This window comes from Gambusia affinis, linkage group LG06 (genome assembly GCF_019740435.1).
Source record: "Gambusia affinis linkage group LG06, SWU_Gaff_1.0, whole genome shotgun sequence".
In the NCBI taxonomy this organism is placed as follows: domain Eukaryota; kingdom Metazoa; phylum Chordata; class Actinopteri; order Cyprinodontiformes; family Poeciliidae; genus Gambusia; species Gambusia affinis.
The window spans coordinates 29937529-29960648 of record NC_057873.1 but is presented as its reverse complement, the minus strand read 5'-3'; the positions used below and the strand labels follow the sequence as shown (position 1 = coordinate 29960648).

General features: G+C 41.0%; 1 protein-coding gene and 1 long non-coding RNA gene across 2 annotated transcripts; one reads left to right on the top strand and one right to left on the bottom strand.

Moving 5' to 3' along the window:
- Positions 1-9901: 9901 nt before the first annotated feature.
- Positions 9902-17748, bottom strand: lhx1a (LIM homeobox 1a). The gene is made up of 5 exons (XM_044118744.1): positions 16997-17748; positions 15022-15245; positions 14000-14283; positions 12336-12501; positions 9902-11468 (listed from the first exon to the last, which is right to left on the bottom strand). The coding sequence occupies exons 1-5, from the start codon at positions 17164-17166 to the stop codon at positions 11089-11091; spliced, it is 1224 nt and encodes a 407-aa protein (XP_043974679.1). The 5' UTR covers positions 17167-17748; the 3' UTR covers positions 9902-11088.
- Positions 17749-18066: 318 nt separating this feature from the next.
- LOC122832206 lies at positions 18067-21251 on the top strand. Its single transcript, XR_006370809.1, has 3 exons — positions 18067-18200; positions 18359-18972; positions 20165-21251. It is a non-coding gene; the product is annotated as an uncharacterized LOC122832206 (long non-coding RNA).
- Positions 21252-23120: the final 1869 nt, after the last annotated feature.

Sequence of the window (23120 nt, the reverse complement as noted above, 5' to 3'; positions counted from 1 at the left end):
ACAACACTTCAAGGAACACTTCTCTCCATGCTGGTAGTGGAATGATTCACAGTCCCCAGCTCTAACTCATTCTATCCATCCTGCCTGATCCTGTTCAAACTGACGGAGGGCTAGAGTCTGTCCCAGCAACCTCTGGGTAGGAACCGAGATGGACACTGGGTATTACATGAGGCCAGCACATTACAAACAACCAAATATCTATACCTAAAGGCAATTAAGAGCAAACAATAATCAGTTTTTTCTTTGTTAGTTTGGCAGGCAACAAGATTGTGTACCAGTTTTTATCCAAGGTAAAGTTATTGTAACTATTGACTCTCTAGGACAGAGGTGGGCACTCCTGGTCCTGGAGGGCCGGTGTCCTGCAACTCTTAGATGTCTCCCTGGTCCAACACACCTGAATCCAACAGCTGGAACACCACCAAAGTGCAGTCAGGTTCTCCAGAGTCCTGCTAATGACCTCATTATTTGACTCAGGTGTGTTGAAGTAGAGATACATCTAAATGTTGCAGGACACCGGCCCTCCAGGACCAGGAGTGCCCACCCCTGCTCTAGGAGGTCAAACGTTATTGCTCAGGTTTATAAAAAGCTTTTTTCATGAAATATTTTTAGTATTTGAGTTTAATACAGTATTTTTGTCACTGTATACCCAACAGATTCTTCGACCTGTTGCTAGGGTTACATAATTAAAACTGACAAACTTGATCAGCCGTTTTGGTCCAACAGAATGGCTGGTTGAAATTATTATTATTATCATTATTATTTTTTATTTTATAACAAAAAAATTATGATTACCTAATCTACTAACTGATAATGTCAGTACCTGGTGCTAAAAATGTGTGGAATAGTTGTTTGTTTCATTGTTGCCTTGAGGCAAAAGGTTTTGGGTTCAAATCTCTGTCCAACACATGGATTCCCCTGGACTCCCCTCCACAGTCACACAAGTTAGATTAGTTGGTTATTTCTCCAGAGGAGTGAGTGTGGTTGGTTCGTCCTGATTTTCTCTGGGTCATTTTGTGGTAGGCTGGCCACAGGTTCGACCAACCAGGTGTAAATGATCAGTGCATGAGTCTTCCATGGATCATCATTCCCTTCCAGTCTCTGCAACTGTCAACTGTAATGTACATTTTATCACTGTCTTATGCTGACTTAAGAGGGTAAAAATAAGATTAATGTCAATTTACTCCAAGTGTAAAGTCTAAACAACTAATTTTATTAACTATTTTGTTACCCAAGCTCATAAAGAATAACACTAAACCCTGCAGACGGTCATGGCTCTCTCTGTCAGCATGACACTTTCCTATTTGTAGTTTGACCTGATGCTTAAACAGAAAATATTCCTTGTTTATTTTTCTTGTGAACTGAATATTTATTGTGTACTGCAATGGAAAATGACTTGAGGACCCCAAAGAGCTTCACATTAAATTCAGAAACACACACATTCAGATGGAGGCAAGCTACTGGACAGTAGCTGCAGCTGCCCTGGGGCACATGACTTAGGTGAGGCTGCCATGCAGTGGTGCCACCAGGAGCTCTAACCACCACCAGCAGGCAAGGCAGGTGACGTGTCTTGGCCAAAGACACAAAGACAGAGGCAGGTGGAACGGGAGTCGAACCGGCAACAATGCACTAAATGCTCATCAGCTGGCACATTGACAACCAGGACAGATTAGTGTGCAAATGCAATATCCACTCTCCATCAAGTGAATTAATTATCTAATGATTTTAAATTTGTTAGGCACATGAGGTTTGAGTTGCAAATCTCTATTTAATCCAGGTATTCCCCAGGATAAAGGATTGCTGTAATTAGCTTCATGGCTTTGTGTGATGGGTACTGTAACATGGCGCCAAACACCTGAAGGTGAAGTTATTGTGGGTTTGGATAAAAAGGCTTTCTGACGAAGTTCTATGTAGCTACACTCTCAAAGACACACAGATAATATGACAACAGAGAATCCAAAGAAAATAACAAGAAAAAAAGATATTTGCTCAAGTGTCAGAAACATTATAAATATCACCTTTGAGGTAAATAGATGGGCTCAGCAATCAGCTGCATCATTCGATCTGCATAAACAGTTATACAGAAACTTAATAAATGTAAAACAAAAGCTAACAAAAGAATAATAGTAAATTATATTTACAAATATGCATGGATCTAATGTTATATAATGAGTTTATTAATTGACTAAATCAAACCACAATTCCAGATATCTCTTTACTGACTACTTTTTTGATGGCTAAAACTATTAATGAGATCGCATTATCATCAGATAATATGACATAATGCTTTCAGTTTTACTGTTGAGCTTAAAGCAAAGAGGAAGATGTAGTAAAGTTTAGAACAATGGCAAAGATACAGATATCATTATGAGGTCATCACAAACCTCTTGTCGTCTTGCAGGAAGAATGTTGTGACATTTTTCTGTACGTATGTTACAGAACACACAGCTTTAATTAAACACTTCATGAGAACTCCTTGTTTTGATACTTAGGTATTTTAGACTTTTAAGTTCACACAGCAGGTCTTGATCTGCTTTTTTTTTATGTTTGTGTGGTCCATAGAATCATACCATTTAACTACTTGCTAAATGTGTCATTATATTTAATGCCAAAATCATAACCATATTGAGAGCAGACCCTAAGTAATTGTTCAAGGCCAGAACCATATGGGCATACTGCAATATTATTTCAGCAATATTTTAGGACTGCAAATATAGATTTTTTTTTTAAGAAGCTGGTGTTTTCTCTTTTGGTGCAAGGGTCACTACAGTAGATCTACCTTCACAATACATTTCTTCTTGTTTAATTCAATAAAAGAAGAATTAAATGGCAAAAAGTCTTATCCCATTTGTACACAAGACAAAGAAGAGCACGTCAAGGGAAATATTGTTTTTGTTTTAAGCAATTTTGTATAATCGTTGGGTGGTTAATACAGCAAAGTACATTTCCTTTCAACTATAAAAGACAAGAAACACACAAATGCAAAAAGCAGCTTGAGTAAATTATGAACAGATTTTGCACTCAACTGTGTATTCCATATAATATCATGATGAGAAATTGCCAGTGCAATCATACACAAACAACTCATTGAGAAAACCCTTGCCTTGAGCAAAAAACACAGCAGTTGGTCTCCAATATGTGAATGACAAATGACTATAACTCAGTGGGTCAGATGGTGCAGACACACTCCATGCTCTGTGCTAATCAGGCCAACCTACAGACCTCAGATACCATCAGGACATCCTCCAGGGGGAAATTAGTACTTTCCACTTTGCTAAACGAGTATACTTTCCTCCCTGGGTGAATGTATTGTTTGCTCTATGGGTAATTTCCTTATGTAAATTGTACCACAGTGAGTCACATACCAATTATAAGGAAAACATTCAGTTTCATACTGACTCTGAGAAGCAAATCAAAGGCACATTTACAAACATTTTTCTCAAAGTGGAGCTCAATATTCTACATGCTGTGACCGATTCAATCATCAAGGCATGAGGTGAGGCGTGTATGAAAACTGGTGTTAGTTAAGGCCAAAGACATCAAACTGAAGATTGTGAAGTAAAGTAGTTAGGAAGAAGTTGTTTGTTTCAAATGTATTCTGGAGCCTTACAAGGATTTTCTCCTTCAAAAACAGTTGAGTTTATCCTAAATGTGAGTGTGAGCTCATGAGAGCGTAGACTTTGCGTACCCTCTGGGATGCCAAGTTGGCCCCACATATCACCTGTTAATTGTGCTTTCTCTTGCTACTTGTAAATTGGATTTTCCAATTATAAAGTCAGAAAAACAGTAAGAACGCCCCCTGAAGTCAGAATTCTAACTGGGAGATTTGAAGCTAACCGAGGTTAGTATCCAATAATATGGCGCAAATGAAAGAAGTGGTCAAAGTTCCCAACATAAACTATTTATGAGCATTCTGACAGTTTCTTTCTCATTAAACCACGGGTACATGTAGTGCTTCAAACTATTTGTGAACATGTTCTTTTTAGTTGAGTAGTAGAAAGAAATATATTAGTATTGGCTTGTTTTGCAAACAGTAGTTAGCGCCAAAACAAATAGGAAATTCTACAGTTTTGCAGCATATAACTTGAATAATATTACTTGTGAATTGATACAAAATTCAGGGCTTCTCCATGGTCAGAAAGAAAGAATGATCAGAGACAAGGGAGAGAGACATTTTGAGAGCAGACAAAGGGAGAGACTCTCCAGTGAAGATGTATAAGAGAGGGATTGTGAAAGAGCCAGTGGTGAGAGCCAGGAAGTGGCATTTATCAAGCCAAATCAGCCTGATGTCAATCCACACCAGCAATATCCGCGCAAGACTCTAATGTTTCAGGAGAGGTGTTTTAGGGAATATCATTGGGTATTGTATGTGCCCAATATAGTAGAAATATATTTAATTAATACAAATGAAATATGTTGATCAGTGTTCTATTTATTACTAATTAAAGGCAACTTTAAACAGGTGGGTTTTAGCCCTGACTTTAATGAACTTGGTGTTTTGGCTCTTTTGCAGTATCCCAGATTTGTGGTGCATAAAAGCCAGAAGGGAAGGTGAAGTGTCTTGCCCAAAGACATAATGAGGGAGTCGGATGGAGTGGGCTTGAGCGAGTTACCCACCAACTACCACCGTTGCCACCGTCGGCTGTCACTGATTGCAGCAGAAATACAATTCAGGGGAATAGATTTGATGAAAAATATAATCAGATTTACACAACTATCTGTGAGAAGACAGACGTTTGAGATGGACATTGAGTCTATCCAGACCCTCGAAGCACTACACAGGAAGTTGTCCTGTATTCACACCAACATCCACTGAAGAGCTCTGCAGAATTGAATTCTTTAAACCGTTGAATGCAGTTGATGTACAACTTGCAGAATGGTTTGTATATTTTCAGTAAGCTAGAAAGGGTGTTTATTTTTGGGAATGTACAACATGTTGTCAGTGGTTACGCAAAATTAACCAACTGGAGGAACAGCTGGCAATGTTTAAGTCAAAGTGTCCTTGCAACACAGATATATGCTGCCAGAGGTCTGTGCTCTACTCACACAATTAGGTGTTGGTCAGGCTACTTCTTGTTGTGCCATGCTCTTCAGCTCAGGCTGAAAGATATTTTAGTGTTTTAAAAAGGGTTAAGACATGGTTTTGCTCTTCCATGAAACAGTAACGTTTGAACAATGTAGCTGTCTGCCACTTACACCAAGATCGACTTGATCAGATAGACTTGACCGGAGATTTGCCTTCTTCGGTGTCTGTATTTGACAGAAGGCAGCAGATTTTGTTGGAATCTTTGTCCAGACAGGAAGAACTTGTTTCATCCTTTTCCATAGATTTTAAATGCACAACTTTTGAAGGGAAAACATTAAAGTAGAAATGTGATGTTATGGAGAACAAACGTCAGTAACAGGTTTTCTGGAAAGTAAAATTGGAAAGTTCTGTGTTTAGGGAAGGTAAACAATGGGGAAACGGAGATTGATGTCTTTCCAAGCCTATTGTTAAGAATAAGAGGATAAAAGTTATGAACTGGTTAAAATTGTGGTGCCACCAAAGCTAAAAACAATCTGCAGATGTGTAAACTAAAAAAATAATGTATTTTGTGTTATCACACACAACATTGCGTGATATCATGTCAGTTATTGTCTCATGAGTATACCTACAACTAACTCAGAAACAAATTCCCCTCAATTCACTACTGGTGCATGCTGACATTGCACCTGTTCGTTTTGTGAAGACACACTTTGTACTTGATTTGAAATAAGACATCTGTGTGATATGGTTGAATTTATTTTTATTTATTTTTTTTTTTTTGCAAAGTGCCTTGAGATGATATTTATTGTGAATTGGTGCCAAAGAAATAAACATGAATTGAAGAGGTACAGAAAGATCACACACAACACTTTCAGTTCAAAGCAAAATGAGTTATACTTTAGAACTGGAAGAATAAAAATACTTTCTAGAAATGTCTGTTTGTTCTAAAAACCAGCAAAAACCACGGTGTCCTCCCTTCATACTCACTGGGTTGGAGTCCTCTTTGTTGGATGGATTCTGAAGATCCGATGGAAACAATGCACATAGAAGCAATGCACATTTTTGTCCCTGTTGCACAAACCTCTCAGATGGCTCTAGAAATGAGCACCTACACTATCAACTGCTCTGTGTTCCAGCCACATGGGTAGCAGAAGAAACACTACAGCAACAAAATTGTACATATGGAAGTATCACCTGTTGAGTCAGTGGTACAGGGACATTATGCCAGTCTGCAATCTGGATCATCATAATTGGGCTGACATGATGCATTTGTTTTGGGGCAAATTCAAATTCAGGTGTGTTGCATTTAGAGTCTCCCTTAAGTCAACACAACGCAGCAACTCAAGAACTACTTCCTACATTTTCATGAGTCTAAAACATACACACAGCAGGTTGTCTCACTCATAGCTCTGACCTTCATAATAATAGTTTATCTTTACTTCACCAGTCAGAAATCCAACACTGACAGCCACCAGTGGTGCTTTTTGAGAGACTTTCTGAGAAATATTGAGATCTTGTGATTTGCACCCCCAGCAACAGAAACTACAATGACAAATTTGCATTTGCTTATGTCAACAGTTGAGGTGATAATTAGATTAGTTGATATTCACCACAAGATAAATAGATCTGTAAGTCAGAAAGCGCTTTGGTTTTTTAATGGTTTTGTAACAGGGGACTTTGAAACTCTGACTGGTTCAACTTTCTGCATACACAGTGAATTTGGGTCTAACTATCTCATTGTAGGCCAGGCTACATCAAATATATAGGCATTTACACATAATATGCTGTAATTTCATGTAATGTAATAATACATCTCACATGGGAAAACAAGCACACCTCTCAGTTCTTGGGTTCATGCTATCTGTTACTCTCTTCTCTGGCTAACGTAATAAATATCATCTGGTCTGTAGAACCATCTACTACAGCAGTAAATATAGTTGTTCTCTAACTAACTTTATCAATTGGCAGGAGGATTTTGCTCCAGTCTTCTTTCCAAAGTAGCTTCAGTTCACTGAGGTTTGCAGATTTGTATGTCAGCTCAGCACTTCAGTATTTCAGTCTTACTGGATTCTAGACTTTGATAGAGCTGCTGCAATGGTTTGTTAACGCTGCCTACTGCAAAGCCAACAAATGGCCCAAAGCTCTCTCCTAATTAGAAGTGGTCACACTTGCAGGAGATAAGCTCATTCACAGCCTTTAATCATCAACACCTGCTTGATATGTTCTGTTAAACCCAGTAGAAGCAGACTGGGTGTGCCTAAGCGTTTCCAAACACATCACATCTTTTTAAATATAGATTGACTGTTTTTGGTAACTTGAGGTTAGATTTGAGTTATTGTTCAACCGTGTAAAAATCAGCTGTAATATTACATCACATGCAAAGTCTGACAATTAAAGGTGGCTGTGCCATTGTTTCACAGACTGTATTTGATAGCTTCTATTTTTCTGTAACACAGTCCCCAACTTGTAGACTTTAATGTCATCTCAGCATCTCCCAGCAAGAAAAATATAATCAATGGTTCCTGCATACATGCTACACAAATAATCACAACTGATAAGCCTTTTTAGATGTGAGGGAAACTTTCTTGCTTCCAAAATCTATGTTTGTATCCCTGATCATTCCTAAACTATTCCTGTAAAACAGGGATTGTTATTGAAGCTTCCAAACTAGCAGCTCATCAGCTGAGGTCACCTTATTGGTCTACAACATAACTGAGTATCAGTGAGTCGTTGACAGTTAAACCAGGAAAATGTGGCTCAGAGACCAGCCAACCTCCATTCATTAACAGATTTTTTCCCATTTCTACCCAAGAAATTGCTTCCTCCAACATGTATCATTTGTTTTCTCAAAACGAGGCTCTGTGCCATGCTCTTGTGTGCAAACACCAAAATCACTCTGAGTGGAGGGGGCGCTTCCAGCTGAGCCACTCTGCATTTAAAGCTAGCAGCCAAATGCTTCTCATACGAAAAGCGGCTCTGCAAAAAAACCCTCTCAGTTTGAATGCAAAAATCTTAGTGTTCACCCGCTGGGTCTGTCTTCCTATTGGCACAATATTTTGGCCCCCATTGTAGCCTAAAGTAAACCATTTTGTACCATCCCTCCCTTCGCTCCTCAAAGCATTTATCCCCTTGTCAGTTCCCCTCATCATAAACCAGCACATACAGTGGAATTATTTTGGTTCCCAGTGGGTGTGTGGGCTATTTAAACGTCCTGACTCAGAGATTTAAAATGTCATTTAAAACCCATTCACTGCTGTTAAGTCCTGCTTTATTTAATTTTTTTTTTTTTTTCAGTGTGAGACTACAAGGTCAGTTTCCACCAACAGCTGATGAGCGATCAATACAAGATTTGAATTTAAAGAGCCAGGGTCCCGGGGGGGTGGTCAGTTGCTGTTGCAAGGTGTAACCACAAAAAGGGTGGGGGTTGTGAAGTAAGCCTAGGGGCTAAACACAGACCTATATCCCTCTAGCCACCCTTCATCCCCACCTTCCACTCCACCTCCCTAAGCTTGGTTAACTCTCAAGACCATGATTAATTCATGGTGGATTACAGTCTGGAGGCAGGGGAGAAAACTGGGATTGCAAATGGTCCTGGCTGCATGCACAGGGTTAGGGAGATAAAGACTTCCCAAAATTCATGCCACAATCCGGCCGCCTGACTTGCTTTCGCTACATATATGATTTTTTTTTTTCTCAACCCTCCTGCAAAAGATCACGACAGAGTGTTTGGGTTTCTTGATTATTATGGCATCTATTTTCACCCCAAAAATACGACCGTAAAAATCCCCCCAAGCCACCGTAATGCGCTGCACGAACAGAGAGCTGCAAGGAATTATAACCCACGCATAGCAAGCAGGAGAGCTGTGGTCACGGCAATTTCCACATTGTCCTTCACAGTTACACAGCTAACTACTTATACTTACTGGACGACCTCAAGGAAGTAAATGGAAGAATGTGAGAGCGGTGCCAACGCAGTAGAGAAGAATCTGCATCAACTTAAGTTGTGGAGTTACTCCCCCTTGTGTTTTCCACAAATGATTTCTTCTGCTTGGAAAAAAATTTTATATCAGCTAAAAAATATTTGCAAGAACCGGTGCAACAACTTCCAAGCTGGCAGATTAGCATCACAAATCTCTCTACAATGCACGCATCTCCACTTCCCCATCAGACACAGGCTTCTGCGTTTTCATTTTTTTCCCCATCATTTTGCAGTACAAGCTATTTTATTTACACTGAAGTGTTTTTGAATCCCTCTAATCAGAGCTGAGAAGTGTTTGCCACCATGCCTGCAAAGGCCAGTTATTTCACACATAAGTTGAATGCTTACATCAATTTATGCATGAAAAGCATCTCTAATGAAATAAGAGATGTTGACCAAGAGGACTCCACTGGTCTAACAGTGAATATCTGCATCGACTCTGCTGTCTATATAGTAATGTGACAATAAAGTGAGGGAAAACTACTCCTGAGAAAATACCTAAAAATGCATTCTGTATATTTTCTAGTTTATTAGCAATACAATTCTGTCAACATGTTGAATTTATACAGTGAATGGTCTAATATGCACTGGAGGTCACATAAGCTTCGGTTTATTGAAACAATAAAAGACATATCATGAGGGCTTCATACTCAAGGAGATGTAGCAACTGACAGCTGCATATTTGACCATCAATTTTTAATAGTTTGGATTTTTCTTCTTTGATGACACAAAAATAAAACCTAAGTATGTTTATATTAACACTGCATTGTCAGCAGACTAAAAATAATTCAAAGTCAATTTCTCCTCTTTAACATTTAGAATTTGTCCCAACACAAACCGCGACAAGTGCAGAGCACTTTAACAGTATTTGTGCTATAATTTAAAATTTGGCAAATGTCTACTTTTCTTTAGTTTTTATTGTACTTTTTTCTTTTTCCTTTTTCTGTAAACAACATCTTGTACAAACTAGCACAGTGAAGCACAACCCCAGCAAATGGATTTTTATCTCCATACAATATAAATGAAATCAATACAAAAGTTTGGTTGGTTGCTTGGAACATTTTTATAATGATCAAGAGGTTCTAAAACGTGTGTCGAGACTTCTGGACTCCTGAATTTCTTAGATTACGTAAACAGTTGACTGTTTGAAGTCCTACTTAGAACCCCAGTACAGTATTTTTAGAAGGTAGACTTCATTTCAATATTTCAAGTTCATCTCCATAAATAAAGGGCTTGCAGTCCACTGGGGTGTTTAACTGGTTTTACTGCATTTTGAAGGCAGCAGTCCTCAGATTTGGTGGAATTAGTGAAATTAAAACAAACACAGAGGCCTTTTGCAGAGAATAAACTGAAGTGTTCCCTGGCCGTCAGCAATGCTTTGTGAAAAGATCAGTATGGCAGAGCCTTGAGAGGCCGAGAGGTCTTAGGAGTGTGTGAATATGCAGGGACACAATCAGAGTGCCTCTGACACAGTCTGAATGCCACTTAGGCAGGTCAGCCACCCTCAGTCCCTTCCTTCTCTCTGTAAAGCTATCCAAGTCTTTGACAGTAGCAAAACGTGTTTTCATTTCTGAGACCTACAGCAGACGTTTTCTCAAAAACGGCGGTGTTGTTTGTCTCTTTTTCAACGCACTTGTACGTGTGAAGGGATTTGGTTGCAGGGGGCCACTGACAGGAAACAGCAGGGGCAAAAGGGCATCCGGTGGGTCCAAATAAAGCAGGACGGGGGCTGTTTATCAGTCTTGGCCAGTTACTTTTTTTTTTTTTTCTTTTGTAAATAAGGTTTTCTGAATGATGTAGAATGGGTGATGGATTAAACAAACAAAAAAAAGCCATTAAACCACCCAAACACATACAATAATGAACACAATGTTTTTAGCACAATTTTATGAGTCATCAGTTTTTCAAGAAAAAAAAATGAATAAAATGAGAAAATGCAACATAAATAAATAAATATATTTTTAAAAAAACAGTCTATAAAGTTGCCCCTAACCCTGTCATTTTCCTGGACCCTTCCTACTCTGAGGGTCCACAACAACATCCTCTGTCTGTGAATGTCTGGCTTTTAGTCCTCTGTGCCAGAAAGCTACCACACAGTGCCCTCGTTCATTTCTGAAGCTTGGTGAGACAGGTGGTTGTTGTATCCGCTGCCGTTCAGTGACAGTGAGGTAAAGGGTGGACTAGGGCCAAACACTTCAGAAGAGATGCTGTGCAAGGGCCCCGGGATGCCAGGCTCTGGGCTGGGAGAGTCCCCTGGGTGGTGAGACATGATATCAGAGAAGCGTTGTACGTCACTGGAAGGGTGGTGGCCCGGCAGGGGGTGGTCCATACCCCCGAGAGGGGTGCCTGTGGGGCCCGAGGAGGGGACGAAGGGTAGATCAACTGGTGTCTGGGCCTGTGACGATGGAGGCCCCTGAGGGAAGAAGTCGTAGTTCCCTCCCGGGCCGTAGTACTCACTTTGATAATCTACAGATCCAAGAGCAGAGGAAAATAAAAATCAGCATCAGCTCTGACTGAGAACAATGTGAGAGCAGAAATGAGTCCAGGAAGCCTGAGAAACTTATTGAACAGACATCGCCTGATTTGTATGAAAGACAGAGGGAGAGACCCTCGCTATGCTGCATTAGTCACAGACCATGTTATACTTAAATCAAAACTGCAATTGGGTGGGGAGAACGTAGTGAGAAAATTAATTAAAAAGGAGGCCATTTCATCAGTGGTTCTACCTACTGAGATTAACTTTTTTTTAACTCAAAAGAATAATATTACAGACCCCTTTTTTCAGCAAGAAGAAAAGAGAAAATTATCTGATACTTCAGAGCTCTAGAAATAAAAAAAAGAAGCTATTTTTATCAAATAGTTCGGGCTATGAGCTTTTCTTCTCAGCCTGTGAATAAGTTAACTTCCCTGGAATAAAAGAGATGTTTTGATTTTCAAACAAACTTTCTAATACTAGAGCACAGGTCTTGCTGAAAATAATAAAAGCAGGTAATCATAACAATATTTTTGATCTGGGTGTTTGAAATATCATTTGTAAGGGATTTATAGTTTAATTTTAAGTTTTTGGTGTGAATACTGTTGTCGACATGTTACTCAGTTAAGTTTTTTTTTGTTTTGTTTTGTCTTGTTTTGTTTTTTGTTTTTTATCTATTTTCTTTGTACACAGCAGAAAATAACAAAAAGAAATCTACAGGACATTCAATAAAAAACAAACAACCATTTCCTAGCATTTGATTAAGAATCGCTTGACTAAAACTTCGACTGTAAAATGTGTCTACATTTTATCAAATTCTCTAAATGAAATATCTGTTTTGCTTTGCACCTAATCCGTACCTCCATAATAGGAGAAGGGCCCGTTGGGGATGAGCTCACCAGGCTCCAGTCGGTCCACTAACGTCCTCATCCGCCTCGGGCTCCGGAAGAACGCGTGCCTCCGCGCGCCTAACGCGCTCAGCTGCTTCATACGCCTCTCTTTGGAACGTCTGTTCTGGAACCAGACCTGCACGTGAACACGAAGATACATCCGTTATGTCCCACCACAAGGCTGCTGCTGCTACTGCATGGCATCATTTTGGTTTCAGGTCAATGTTTTGTGCAAGAAATTGAAATGGGGGGGAGGAGAGGAGCGAAGAGTTTGCTGTGAATAATATATCTAATCGAACATAAATTTTATTTTTAATTTATTTATTTATTTATTTATTTTTTTTTTTTGTAAATATGTTGCGCAAATGATCGTCAGTGTGCAAATATGTCCTCACTGAAAGCAAAGAGTAAACAAGCTTCGTGTTTGTCTTGGCACCTCCTCCGCCGCGGCTCCAGTAACTGCGCTCTTTGTGTGTTTTGCAGCATGCGTGATGATCTGATACATTAAATCCTCGAGGCTCTGCGGTGATGGGGACTGCGGCCAATTATCCGCACAGGACTCAGAGTCACATCTAACCTGCCTAATGATCTTTTAACCCCCCATTTACTCCGACTGAAGGCGACAGCGGGGGGACTTCAAATCTCCAATTAATACTTAATAGGAGGGTTGTTACCGATATATTACTGGGTTATCATTTTATAATCTATAGAGCAGCTTCCTTTAATTATGCTTCACCCTGCACACCTACTCCGGATCCCACGTGCTTCCACATGTGACAATACTGTTTTACTACTTTATACTCTCAGCAAAGCTTCCAATGCCTACCTCACAATAATCAAATATCAATAAAAACAATAATAATATTTTTTTCGTTTCTTAATTCGTGAGTGTAAAGCTTAAAATAATCGTACAATGCCTTGCTTTCCTGTACTTTACTGCTGCAGCTGCCTACAGATAAATGATGATTATTACAATCATATTGCTAATTTTCGGTCGGCCCTTGTGTAACTCTGGGATATGAGGAGACAGTCTTGAAGACTCTTGAAACAGATTTGCGCTTTTCCACTTGGCTGGAGAGGCTCCCAGCATGGCTAAACGTGGTTGCAAAGCGTGATGGCTGCGCTGTGCCAGAACTCCCAGCGCTCCCAGCAGCCGGCACCAGTTGGCGGCTTTCGCCCCGTTGCGCGGGGCCAACAAACAGAAACCTCCCCTATAAATTAGCCCATTTCCAAATGGAGCTGACTATTTGAGCCAATGTTCAGTTCTAATGAGTTCAACGTGAGCGCGGTGTTTGCAGGGGGGAGGTCTCTCTTAACGAGGGGTGAAGGAGGTGAGAGGTCTGCGGTGGGGAGGAGAGGGCCCCTCCGGGATAAGTCCTGTCCCACCATCGCAGACTGGTAGCTTGGCAAAGATTATTTTTTTAATAAAATGCAATCTGTTACTTCACACCTATTAGGCTTATCGCTGCCTGACACCATTTAGAGAAGAGAAGGTGTGAGGGTCACCTCTGCTCACGTTCAGGTGGCCCGTGAGTGTTCAGTTTGCTTAGGGATGTTTCGGAACAATTAGGAATCATGAATTTATTTATTTAGTTTTTATTTTTTCAACACAAATACCCTAACGCTCCTCTTACCTGGATGACCCTCATGTTGAGGCCGGTCTCCTGAGCCAGCTGCTCCCGGATGTGTCGGGTGGGTTTCGGGGTGGCAGCGAACGCCGCCTTCAGGGTCTCGAGCTGCTTGGCCTTAATGGTGGTCCGAGGGCCGCGCCGCTTTCCGCCCAGGTTCTGGTCGTCGTTCTCGTTGTTGACCGTCTCCTTGTCGGAGAGGGCCGCCATCTCCGTGTCTTTTAGGACAACGTCGTCCTGGAGCTGGTCCTGAGAGTCCGGAGATAAACTGGGATCGCTGCATGCCGTGACTATAGTGGAAACAGTACAGGACGGGACGGGAAGACGTCCACGCCGTTCATTACTGGGGACTGTCACTGGTGACATACTGGTCAGTTGAAGGTGGCTGACCAGAGATCCCTGCATGGACAAACACGCGACCTTACAGCAGATTGCAAAGAATATCTTCTAAAGGACCAAACGATTGTCTGTTTTTGCTTTGTTCCCAAACTGTTTTTATAGCAAGAATAGGAAGAATTGTAATTTAAACATCTGACATCAGGTTTTCTGATCACCTCATAAATACCCAAACAAATCCAGACACCAAAAACCAGAACTGGGCAAAAACACCGAGCTGCGGATAAACACCACCAATAATAATAATAATAATAATAATAATAATAATAATAATAATAATAATAATAATAATAATAATAATAATAATAATAATAATAATAATAATAATAATAATAATAGCGGTAGAGTCAACAACTCTCCTGGTTTTTTGGGCGTCGTAAAATTCCTGGTCGTAAAAGAAGGACCAGGAATTTTACTGGTGAAGCTGAACTCATCATGATCATTTACTGCAATTTAAATCCTCATTCATTCATTCATTCATTCATTCATTCATTCATTCATTCATTCATTCATTCATTCATTCATTCATTCATTCATTCATTCATTCATTCATTCATTCATTTGCGTAAAACAAATGTGCGCACGGACATGCAGAGACAAATAGCTATACACGCCCACGACAGCCACCTTACCTGAGAGGAGGTTCGTGTCTTTTACACTCATGTTACTGAGGTAATCGTCCTTACAAACAAATTTGTTCTCGTCTATGATGTAGAGCTCTTCGCCAGTAGAGAGCTGCTTATTGCACATCATGCAGGTGAAACAGTTGAGGTGGAACACTTTGCTCCGGGCTCTCCGGACCAGGTCGTTCGGAGAAATTCCCTGCGAGCAGCCGCCACATTTGGTACCGAACCGCCTGCAGAAGGAGAAACAACCAGGTGTGGTTAGAGCCGCAGTTAATTACTCGTTTTCCTTTCCTTTAAAAAAAAAAATAAATAAATAAAAAATAATAATAATAATAATAATAATTATTGTTGATTTTTTTTTTAACTGTTTAAAAATTTTGACACCTTGGAGAGTGCTGGAGATTTTACGAGGGCTGATGAAATGCAATTAATGTCAACACTTGTGTCCACACACATCATTTATCTAAAGAATAAAAGAAAATTAAATAAAAATAAATGAAATGAAATAAATCTAAAACTGAGAAAAGGTGTTAATGAATTTATTGTCGGCGGAACGGAATTTTTTTATAATTTCAGGATGTTTTTAAGTGGATATAAAATTGTGATTTTAGGGTTGTACGTGGGCCTTTTTTTTTAAATGATTCCTATAGAACTCAGTCAACCGAGGACAAAATTAATGTCGTATAAACGAACCCACTAGCATTTAGAGAACTAGTTAGTCACTATTTATCAATAATTAAATGCAATCTTATGTACAATTTATCTCTCACCTCTAACCGTACTTCTACTTCTATTATTATTATTATTAGTAGTAAACATAATAATAATTGTAATAATAACTATTGTCATTATTACCAATAATATCATCATTACTAATAATAATAGTAGTAGTAATAATAATATTGGAACAATAATTAATTTTTTACATTACGCATTGCATCGTCATTTCATCGTTGTCTTTAGTTTTCAACTATCTTTAAATCTTCCCACATGTTGAAAGCTGCCTTCTCTCCTGCTTCACTTCTTCTTCGCATCCTTCAGTAAAGTCGTGTTTTCCTTTAACGCTGACTTGCTCTGAATAAATGGACACGTTAGTTCAAAAGGATGATAAAGGGGAAACAGCCAAAGCTCTCCCCGCTCAACTTTGTATATTGGCTGCTGTAGGTGTTGACAAAGTGTCTGTGGTTGTTTTGTCTGTGGACTTGATCTTCTCGACCAGTTCACTATTCAAATCCACTTATCACGTCCTCCTCAGCCGGACTGGGCAAACAGCGGGCTGGCCCAGCCCGGGTTTGATCCTCGATGTTAGAAAAAATTCACCCAGGTGTGATTTCCTCGCTTCCCCCAACAAACCGCCCCCTGTTTTCACGCTTCACCTTGCTGAGAGAGAAGCGCACACGCGTTGGATGTTCGTCGTTTCCTTTTGTTTTTGTTTCCCATTGAATTCCAAATAAGCTTTTAATTAATCACACGCTAATCAAAGCCCGTTGTCTCCAGGTGCTGAGTGTGACTTTTGTCGTTTATGAGCAAAAATGAGCTGACAAATACACTCTGCTTTAAAAAAAAAAAAACCAAACATATCTGATAGGTTTAATGCTATTATTTGAGTTGACCTTTCTATTCCCTTTCTATTCTTATTTTTATTTCAACTTACTTGTATTTTTTGTTTGTTTGTTCGTTTTTCTTTTGCTTGTTTTTTTCTTTTTATTTTTTTGGACACCATTTTAATGTATGTCCAGAAAAAATAAAAATACTCTACGTGTATATAAAAACTTTTAAATATTCCTATTAATATTTAAAATACAGACCGTTTCAATTGACTGTAGGGGAATCTTTTACTGTTTCTGCTGAATTAGAATTTTCTTAATTAAGATCCATAGTGTATCTGTTCCTGTTTTCCTGCCGCTTCAACACACGAACTGCTCCCAATAAAAACAAACTGGTGCCGGTGAGTTTCTCCAGCATCACCCCCCGGGCTTACCTAAAAAAATCGTTTTTGCAGTACAGTCTCCCCTCTCTAGAAAAACACTTCTCGGTCAGATTACATTTGCACTCGCAGCACTGCACGCACTTGACGTGCCAGGCTCTGTCTAGCACGTTGAGCAGGAAGCGGTCCAGGATAGGCCTCTCGCAGCCGGCGCAGTGGACCATGGCTTCGGCTGGGCTCGCGGCAACCCCTCACGAGCGACGCGCACGCACAAACCCAATCACCGGCGCAGGCCGAGCATTGACCGAGTGTTTGAGTTCTGCCTCTGCTGATTCCGCCTCCAGCTCCGGGGTCAGTGTTCGAGGAGAGGCCAGTCGATCAGCTGTCACTACGGATCTCTCCCTGTATGCGTTTAAAAAAAAAAAAAAAAAAAAAGAACAGACTCCGTCTGAAGAGGAAATGCAAGAGCAGAAGGCGCCGAAGGTCCTCGGTGGTATGAAACAACCGGGGAATCAGTCCTCTTAGTGGGCCCGAGGCAAAAATTCTGGATTCAGATCTGATGCAGATGATGGGCTCAGGAGGCAGCTTGTTCTTCCCGGTGATCTTGGAGGTGATGCATCGGTCAGCACGCGGAGCGGCCGCCGGTCAGGAGCACAGGCACGTTTAACAAGCCGCTTTCAGATCATAGTTTTCACACAGTAATTCGGTTGGTTTTTACGAGGCAGCGTATCCAGTCCTTCAAAGGAGAAGCAAGAAACAAAAAGAAGCCAAAAAGAAAAAAAAAAAAAAAAAAAAAAAAAAAAGATTTTATCAAAGAGTGTTTTCCCCTCCGACTCTGCGGGCTGATCCTGGAGCTGTGCTGCCAGCGGCGCGATGCTGGGGTGCCCCCTCAGTCTCAGGTACGGTGCGTGTGCCGGGATGCGCTGGGGTCTCCGGTTCACTGTCTTGCTCCTAAAGCTCCAACACCAGCCTTATTCCCGTCCTCCTGACGTCAGGTGGCGGCCGGACCAATCAGCGCGGAGCCACGCGAGGAGCCATCAAACCTCCCCATCAAAACCCTGCAAGTGCTCTGCCTGCTATTTATGCCGCACACTCAGGACACCAATTGTCAAAAAATTTCCCCTGCAAAGTGTCATATGTTGGAGAGGGCGTCTGCAGAAGGTGGCGGCGGCGGCGGCGCAGGGCGAGCGGCGCGGAGGGAGAATGTTGCTGCAGAGCAGAGCTGTCTTCTGGGCATGACGAGGAGGATTCCTAGCAGGTACACGCGCACACTTCGGGATAAACAGACTCGAGCAGCAGATTGCAAGCGCGCGCGCGCGCTCTTTTTAGTTTTTTGTCGGTGTTGGCGTGTGAGAGTATTCCGAAGGCCGCTGCTCTCTAAACTGTTTGGACTCATCTAAATATTTCCTCTCACAGCAGGAGGCTGCGCACTGCCGAGGGCTCATTTCAGATGATAGCACCATGATGATGATGATGATGATGATGATGGTGATGATGATGTCTCGTGCCTGGTGATGGCGCGCGCAGCCCTCCCATTTTCTCTCGTGGAAGTGAAAGACTGAAAGGCTCGAAAGTTGACAGCTCTTCCAGGCAATTCTTTACGAGAACTCAATCCACTTCCATCGCAGCGCGGGCCGCCCCGCACAGATAAGTCTCGCTGTTTGTTTTTCGGCTGCAAACACTCCTGATATTTTATTTGCTTAATAGAAAAATAAAAGTTGCGGTGAAGTTTTGGCTTCAAGATGACAGAGATCTAACAAGAAAGAGGTTGGAAGTTTTTTTCTTCTTTTCTGTTTTTCTTTTTTTTTAACTTCCCTCACTTATCGCGTTGGCTATTGCGGTTTATGTTTATTTGGGTGTTCGGTTGCACACTTTTAGCTGAAGTGTGCATGTGTTGTGGAGGAAAGCCGCCGCAAACTCCCATGCATGTGCGCTGCTTCTCATGCAACAGTCCAGCTGACCGCTGCCCCCTCCGGATCTCCCAAACAACCAACACCACCTCCCCCCGAGGAGAACCCCTTCAAGGGGACGTGAGTTCAGGTCACTGGTTCTAAATGAGAGAGAGAGAGAGAGAGAGAGAGAGAGAGAGAGAGAGAGAGAGAGAGAGAGAGAGAGAGAGAGAGAGAGCATAATGTAAACAGATTTACTTTAGCTTTCTTTCCTTCTTCTCTTTTCTTTCTTTCTTTCTTTCTTTTCTTCATTCTTTTCTTTCATCTTTCTTCATTCTTTCATTCATTCATTCCCTATCAGACCTCCTCATAAGAGCCATGAAAAAAAATCAGAAACTGTCCACTTGACTGGACATGAGAGAAATTCTCCAGTACAAAAGAAGCGGTGGAAAACGAGCATATTTATGACTACAGAGCTTGACTCACGTACACCAAATCCTGATGGTATCTGACCCAGCATGTAAACAACAAAATGTTGTTACTTCCATGTGCGGAAGATGCACTGATAGTGTGTCAGTAGGGATAATCTGTGCCTGATTTAGAAAAAGCTAAGAGGGAAGAAGAACTAGAAGCCGCAGCTAGGCGCGGATTAATCCACGGATGGAAAAGAAGAGAGAAAGAAAAAAATCAAAATAAACTATAAGCTTTAACATATCTCCGCTTCCCTCCAGCCAGAGACACTATTAAATGAAGGGAGGAAATGGTTTGAACCTCACCGATGTAATCCTCTGCTTGGAACAGATTTTTATTCGCAGTTTCCTTCTGATGCAGGCGCAAATTGTAAATTGGAATCATTGCGCTGCCGCCTCTGGGCCCAGTTTAAAGAAAACAAAACTTCTATTTCTCTCCCTCCCTCCCTCTCTCTCTCTTTCTCTCTGTTGTTTTCAGCCTCTCGCTTTAATCTCGGAATGCTTTGACACAGATCGAGCAACAGATTGATATGACAGAATACTTACTAAAGGGAACGAAAAGGAAATCTGAAATATGTTAATTGATTCCCATTACAGGAATATTTAAAAAAAAGAAAAATCTGAATAGATGTATGTTTTTTTTCCGTTCTCTCTAATCACAAACTAATTTTAGACGTCTCTATTAATAACAGGTACCGGCTCCTATCAGAGCAGCCCGGGAGATTTGAGGTTTATGAAGTGCAGACCAGTGAGCGACTCCACTGCGAGATAATTCATCTGAGATCATGAAAGAGGCCGTGGAGATGCATGCAATCATTCACTGTAATCATGGCTCGTTTATTTGTCTCTCCTCTCATCTGCAGACTCAGCTCTGAGTCGCCGGTGTCACCACGCCACGCATGAGGGACACGGTCCAAGGAAGGAGAGGAGTAAACAAGGTTCAGTCCTGAACCGAGCAGGTGATTAGCTGCGTTCTGTGAGCATGTTGAAGGCCTATCCAAAGCCCAGAGCGAGACACAGAGCCGAACCACGGCTGAAGCAGTCGCTCTAGGCCGGGCTACCGAGGGGGGAGACTCCGGGTTTAGAGAGAAATGATGATCCGGGACTGGAGCTGCGATGAGCTGAGAGAACTGGAGGAGAGGAGGCAGGCAGAGGGGTCCACCGGTCCGCTCCCCATTTCTGCTCATATTGATTTCTGCTCCTCTCTTTTCTTTTCCTTTCTTTTATCTTCTTTTCTTTCATTCCGTTTCTTTTTCTTTTGCTCTTTTTTCAAATATTCAGCTCAGGGAAACAAAGATAAATAAAGGATTTTATCCGAAACGGACTTTGATTTCTGGCGTTTTCCCTGCTCCAGACTGGTCTGGAACTTGGAAATGTTTGGGATTTTGTTTATGTATTTATTCATTTTGTCCATGGATCAAAATGCATTCACCCTGACTGAAAGGTACTAAAAACGATAAGATCTAATAGGCTTTTCTTTTCTTTTCTTTTTTTTTACAAATTGAACGCCGCCTAAGAAGTTCCGCTAAGTGCTTTGAACTGAACTGGGCGGAAGTGGCGCAGTTTAACGGAGTGTTTCCTTTTCGGGTGCACCATGCAACACGGCGGGATGTTGGCGGTGTAACCCACATGTGACGGGTTAGCCGGGTCAGTGCGTGGGTTGAGACAAGCCCACACCCACTCCAGCACGCCGTCAGGCCTAAAACATATTCCGATGTGAACCCAGCGCAGATTATTGAACCAGCAACAACTCTGAGCAAACATTTTTCCAGGCTCCCCAACTCCGCTGCGGCCTGTGCTGAGAGAAATCCGATGGGATTTATAGATCATCTCCCTACAGCTGTCGCTTCTCAGCCGGTCAACCCCTGCTGACCCCCCGCCTCCACTATAGATCGACCTCAGCATCGCAAACGCTCCAATATTCGGAGGTTCGATCAGACCCAGAACCATCAGCAGACAGAGCCTCCGCTGCGGCCCGTTTTCATCGGGGTGTGTTTGTGGGTGTCGTGTAATACATCATGTATTAGTGGCTCTGAGCTCGGGAACAGAAACCCACCGCGAGACTCTGAGGTCAGTCAGAGAAAAGGACGCGATCAACATCTCGTTTCCTCCTGTAGGGGGCGAATAAGGTCCGGACAAAGAAAGGGCGCACAGGCCGTGACACTTTTTATTTTCACTTATTATGTTTTCATTTTTATTGTATGGCCTCCAAACTGAAGTATCGCTGGTCCTCAGTGAAGCATTTAGTGAAGAAAAATTACAGAGGATCTATGATGATCTACAATGTTCTGTTTTAGGAAGCTTTTTATAGCTAACACAATCCCAATTATAATCTTAATAATTTCTCATAAGTATTATTATTCTTATTATTCTTATTTTATCATCATCATCATCATCATTATTATTATTATTATTATTATTATTATTATTATTATTATTATTATTATTATTATTATTATTATTATTATTATTATTATTGTTGTTGTTGTTGTTGTTGTTGTTGTTGTTGTTGCCATCATCATCATTGTTATTACTCTATATGCCTATTTTGAATGCAAAGCTTTTTTCTCTATCCCGTAATAGGCTATATTAATAAAAAAAGGAAATAGAACATTGGTTTTCCTTGATTAGTCCGAAAAAAGAGAGTTTTCTGTGAAGATGCTGCAGAATCAGCCTCACTCAGATTATCCTGCACACTGGGCCTAGAGCAGCCTGTAAAGCAGTTCCCCTAGTTTAGATTAATGGTACTGCGCGATTATTCTGCAGTCGGGGTGAAAGGGCTGGGATCACTAATGATTATAATATAATGTGTGGCGATAACCACTCCCTTTGAGATATTATCGCCCGCTGGCCAATGCTCAGGGGACGAGCTGCATGGCTGCAGAGCGCCTGATAGCTGCTGCCGCTCCGGCTGCTGCTGCAGCGGATTTTCAGAAATGAGGGGGGAAAAGCGTGGAAAGCGGGAGTGCTGACTGCTGATACATGCATTAAAATATGGAGAGGAGAAAGCTGGGCGCTCGTTTATTGGCCCTTTTTGTTTCCCTTGTCTGTTTCCTGGAAATTATAACGCCATAAAGATTTATATATATTTAATGCAAGAACACCCTGGACCTTTCAAATCACAGCAGGGATTTTAACCAGAACAGCACGTTCTTATTGTTTTTAACTGCAGCAATCTTCCAGGGATTTAATTGCTCCCAGAATGCAACATTTAGCTCTTTAAAAGGCTCGTGGCTGCAAGAAGAAAAATGCTAAATGAAAACATTGTTTCGAAAAAAAAATGTTCCCAACGATTATTTGTTTGCTGGAGAAACTGAAATGATAGATATGTTTTCATTCAAATGACGAGAACACAATAGTTTCATCGTTTGAGGCCTTCAAACAGCCCACGTGAGATTTGGTTTCACCTTTTTGCAAAATTCATTGTATTCTTTTCAGCTTCAGTTGAATTCTACCACACTCACTATAAATCTCATGCCTACACTTCATCTCCGTGGTGCCGTTTTAGAGACAAACAAAAGTAATATTAATGATAATCGTAATAATAAAAAAGAAGTATTATCTGCTGATAATTGCTCCGCTCTAATAACAGCTGATGGATTTTACAAAGTAATCGTGGACATACTGGGAGCTCTCTGATGCCTTAAACTCATGTGGAACATCTAGAAAGGCCTGAGAAATACATACATTAATATTAAATCTGGGGAAATTATGAGAGTTTCTCCTAATACTCCTCCGTCGTACAGCTACAAATATGAATTAAATTTTCTCTCTCCATAGTCAGTAAAATCAAAAGTCAAAACAATCAGACAGGACCCT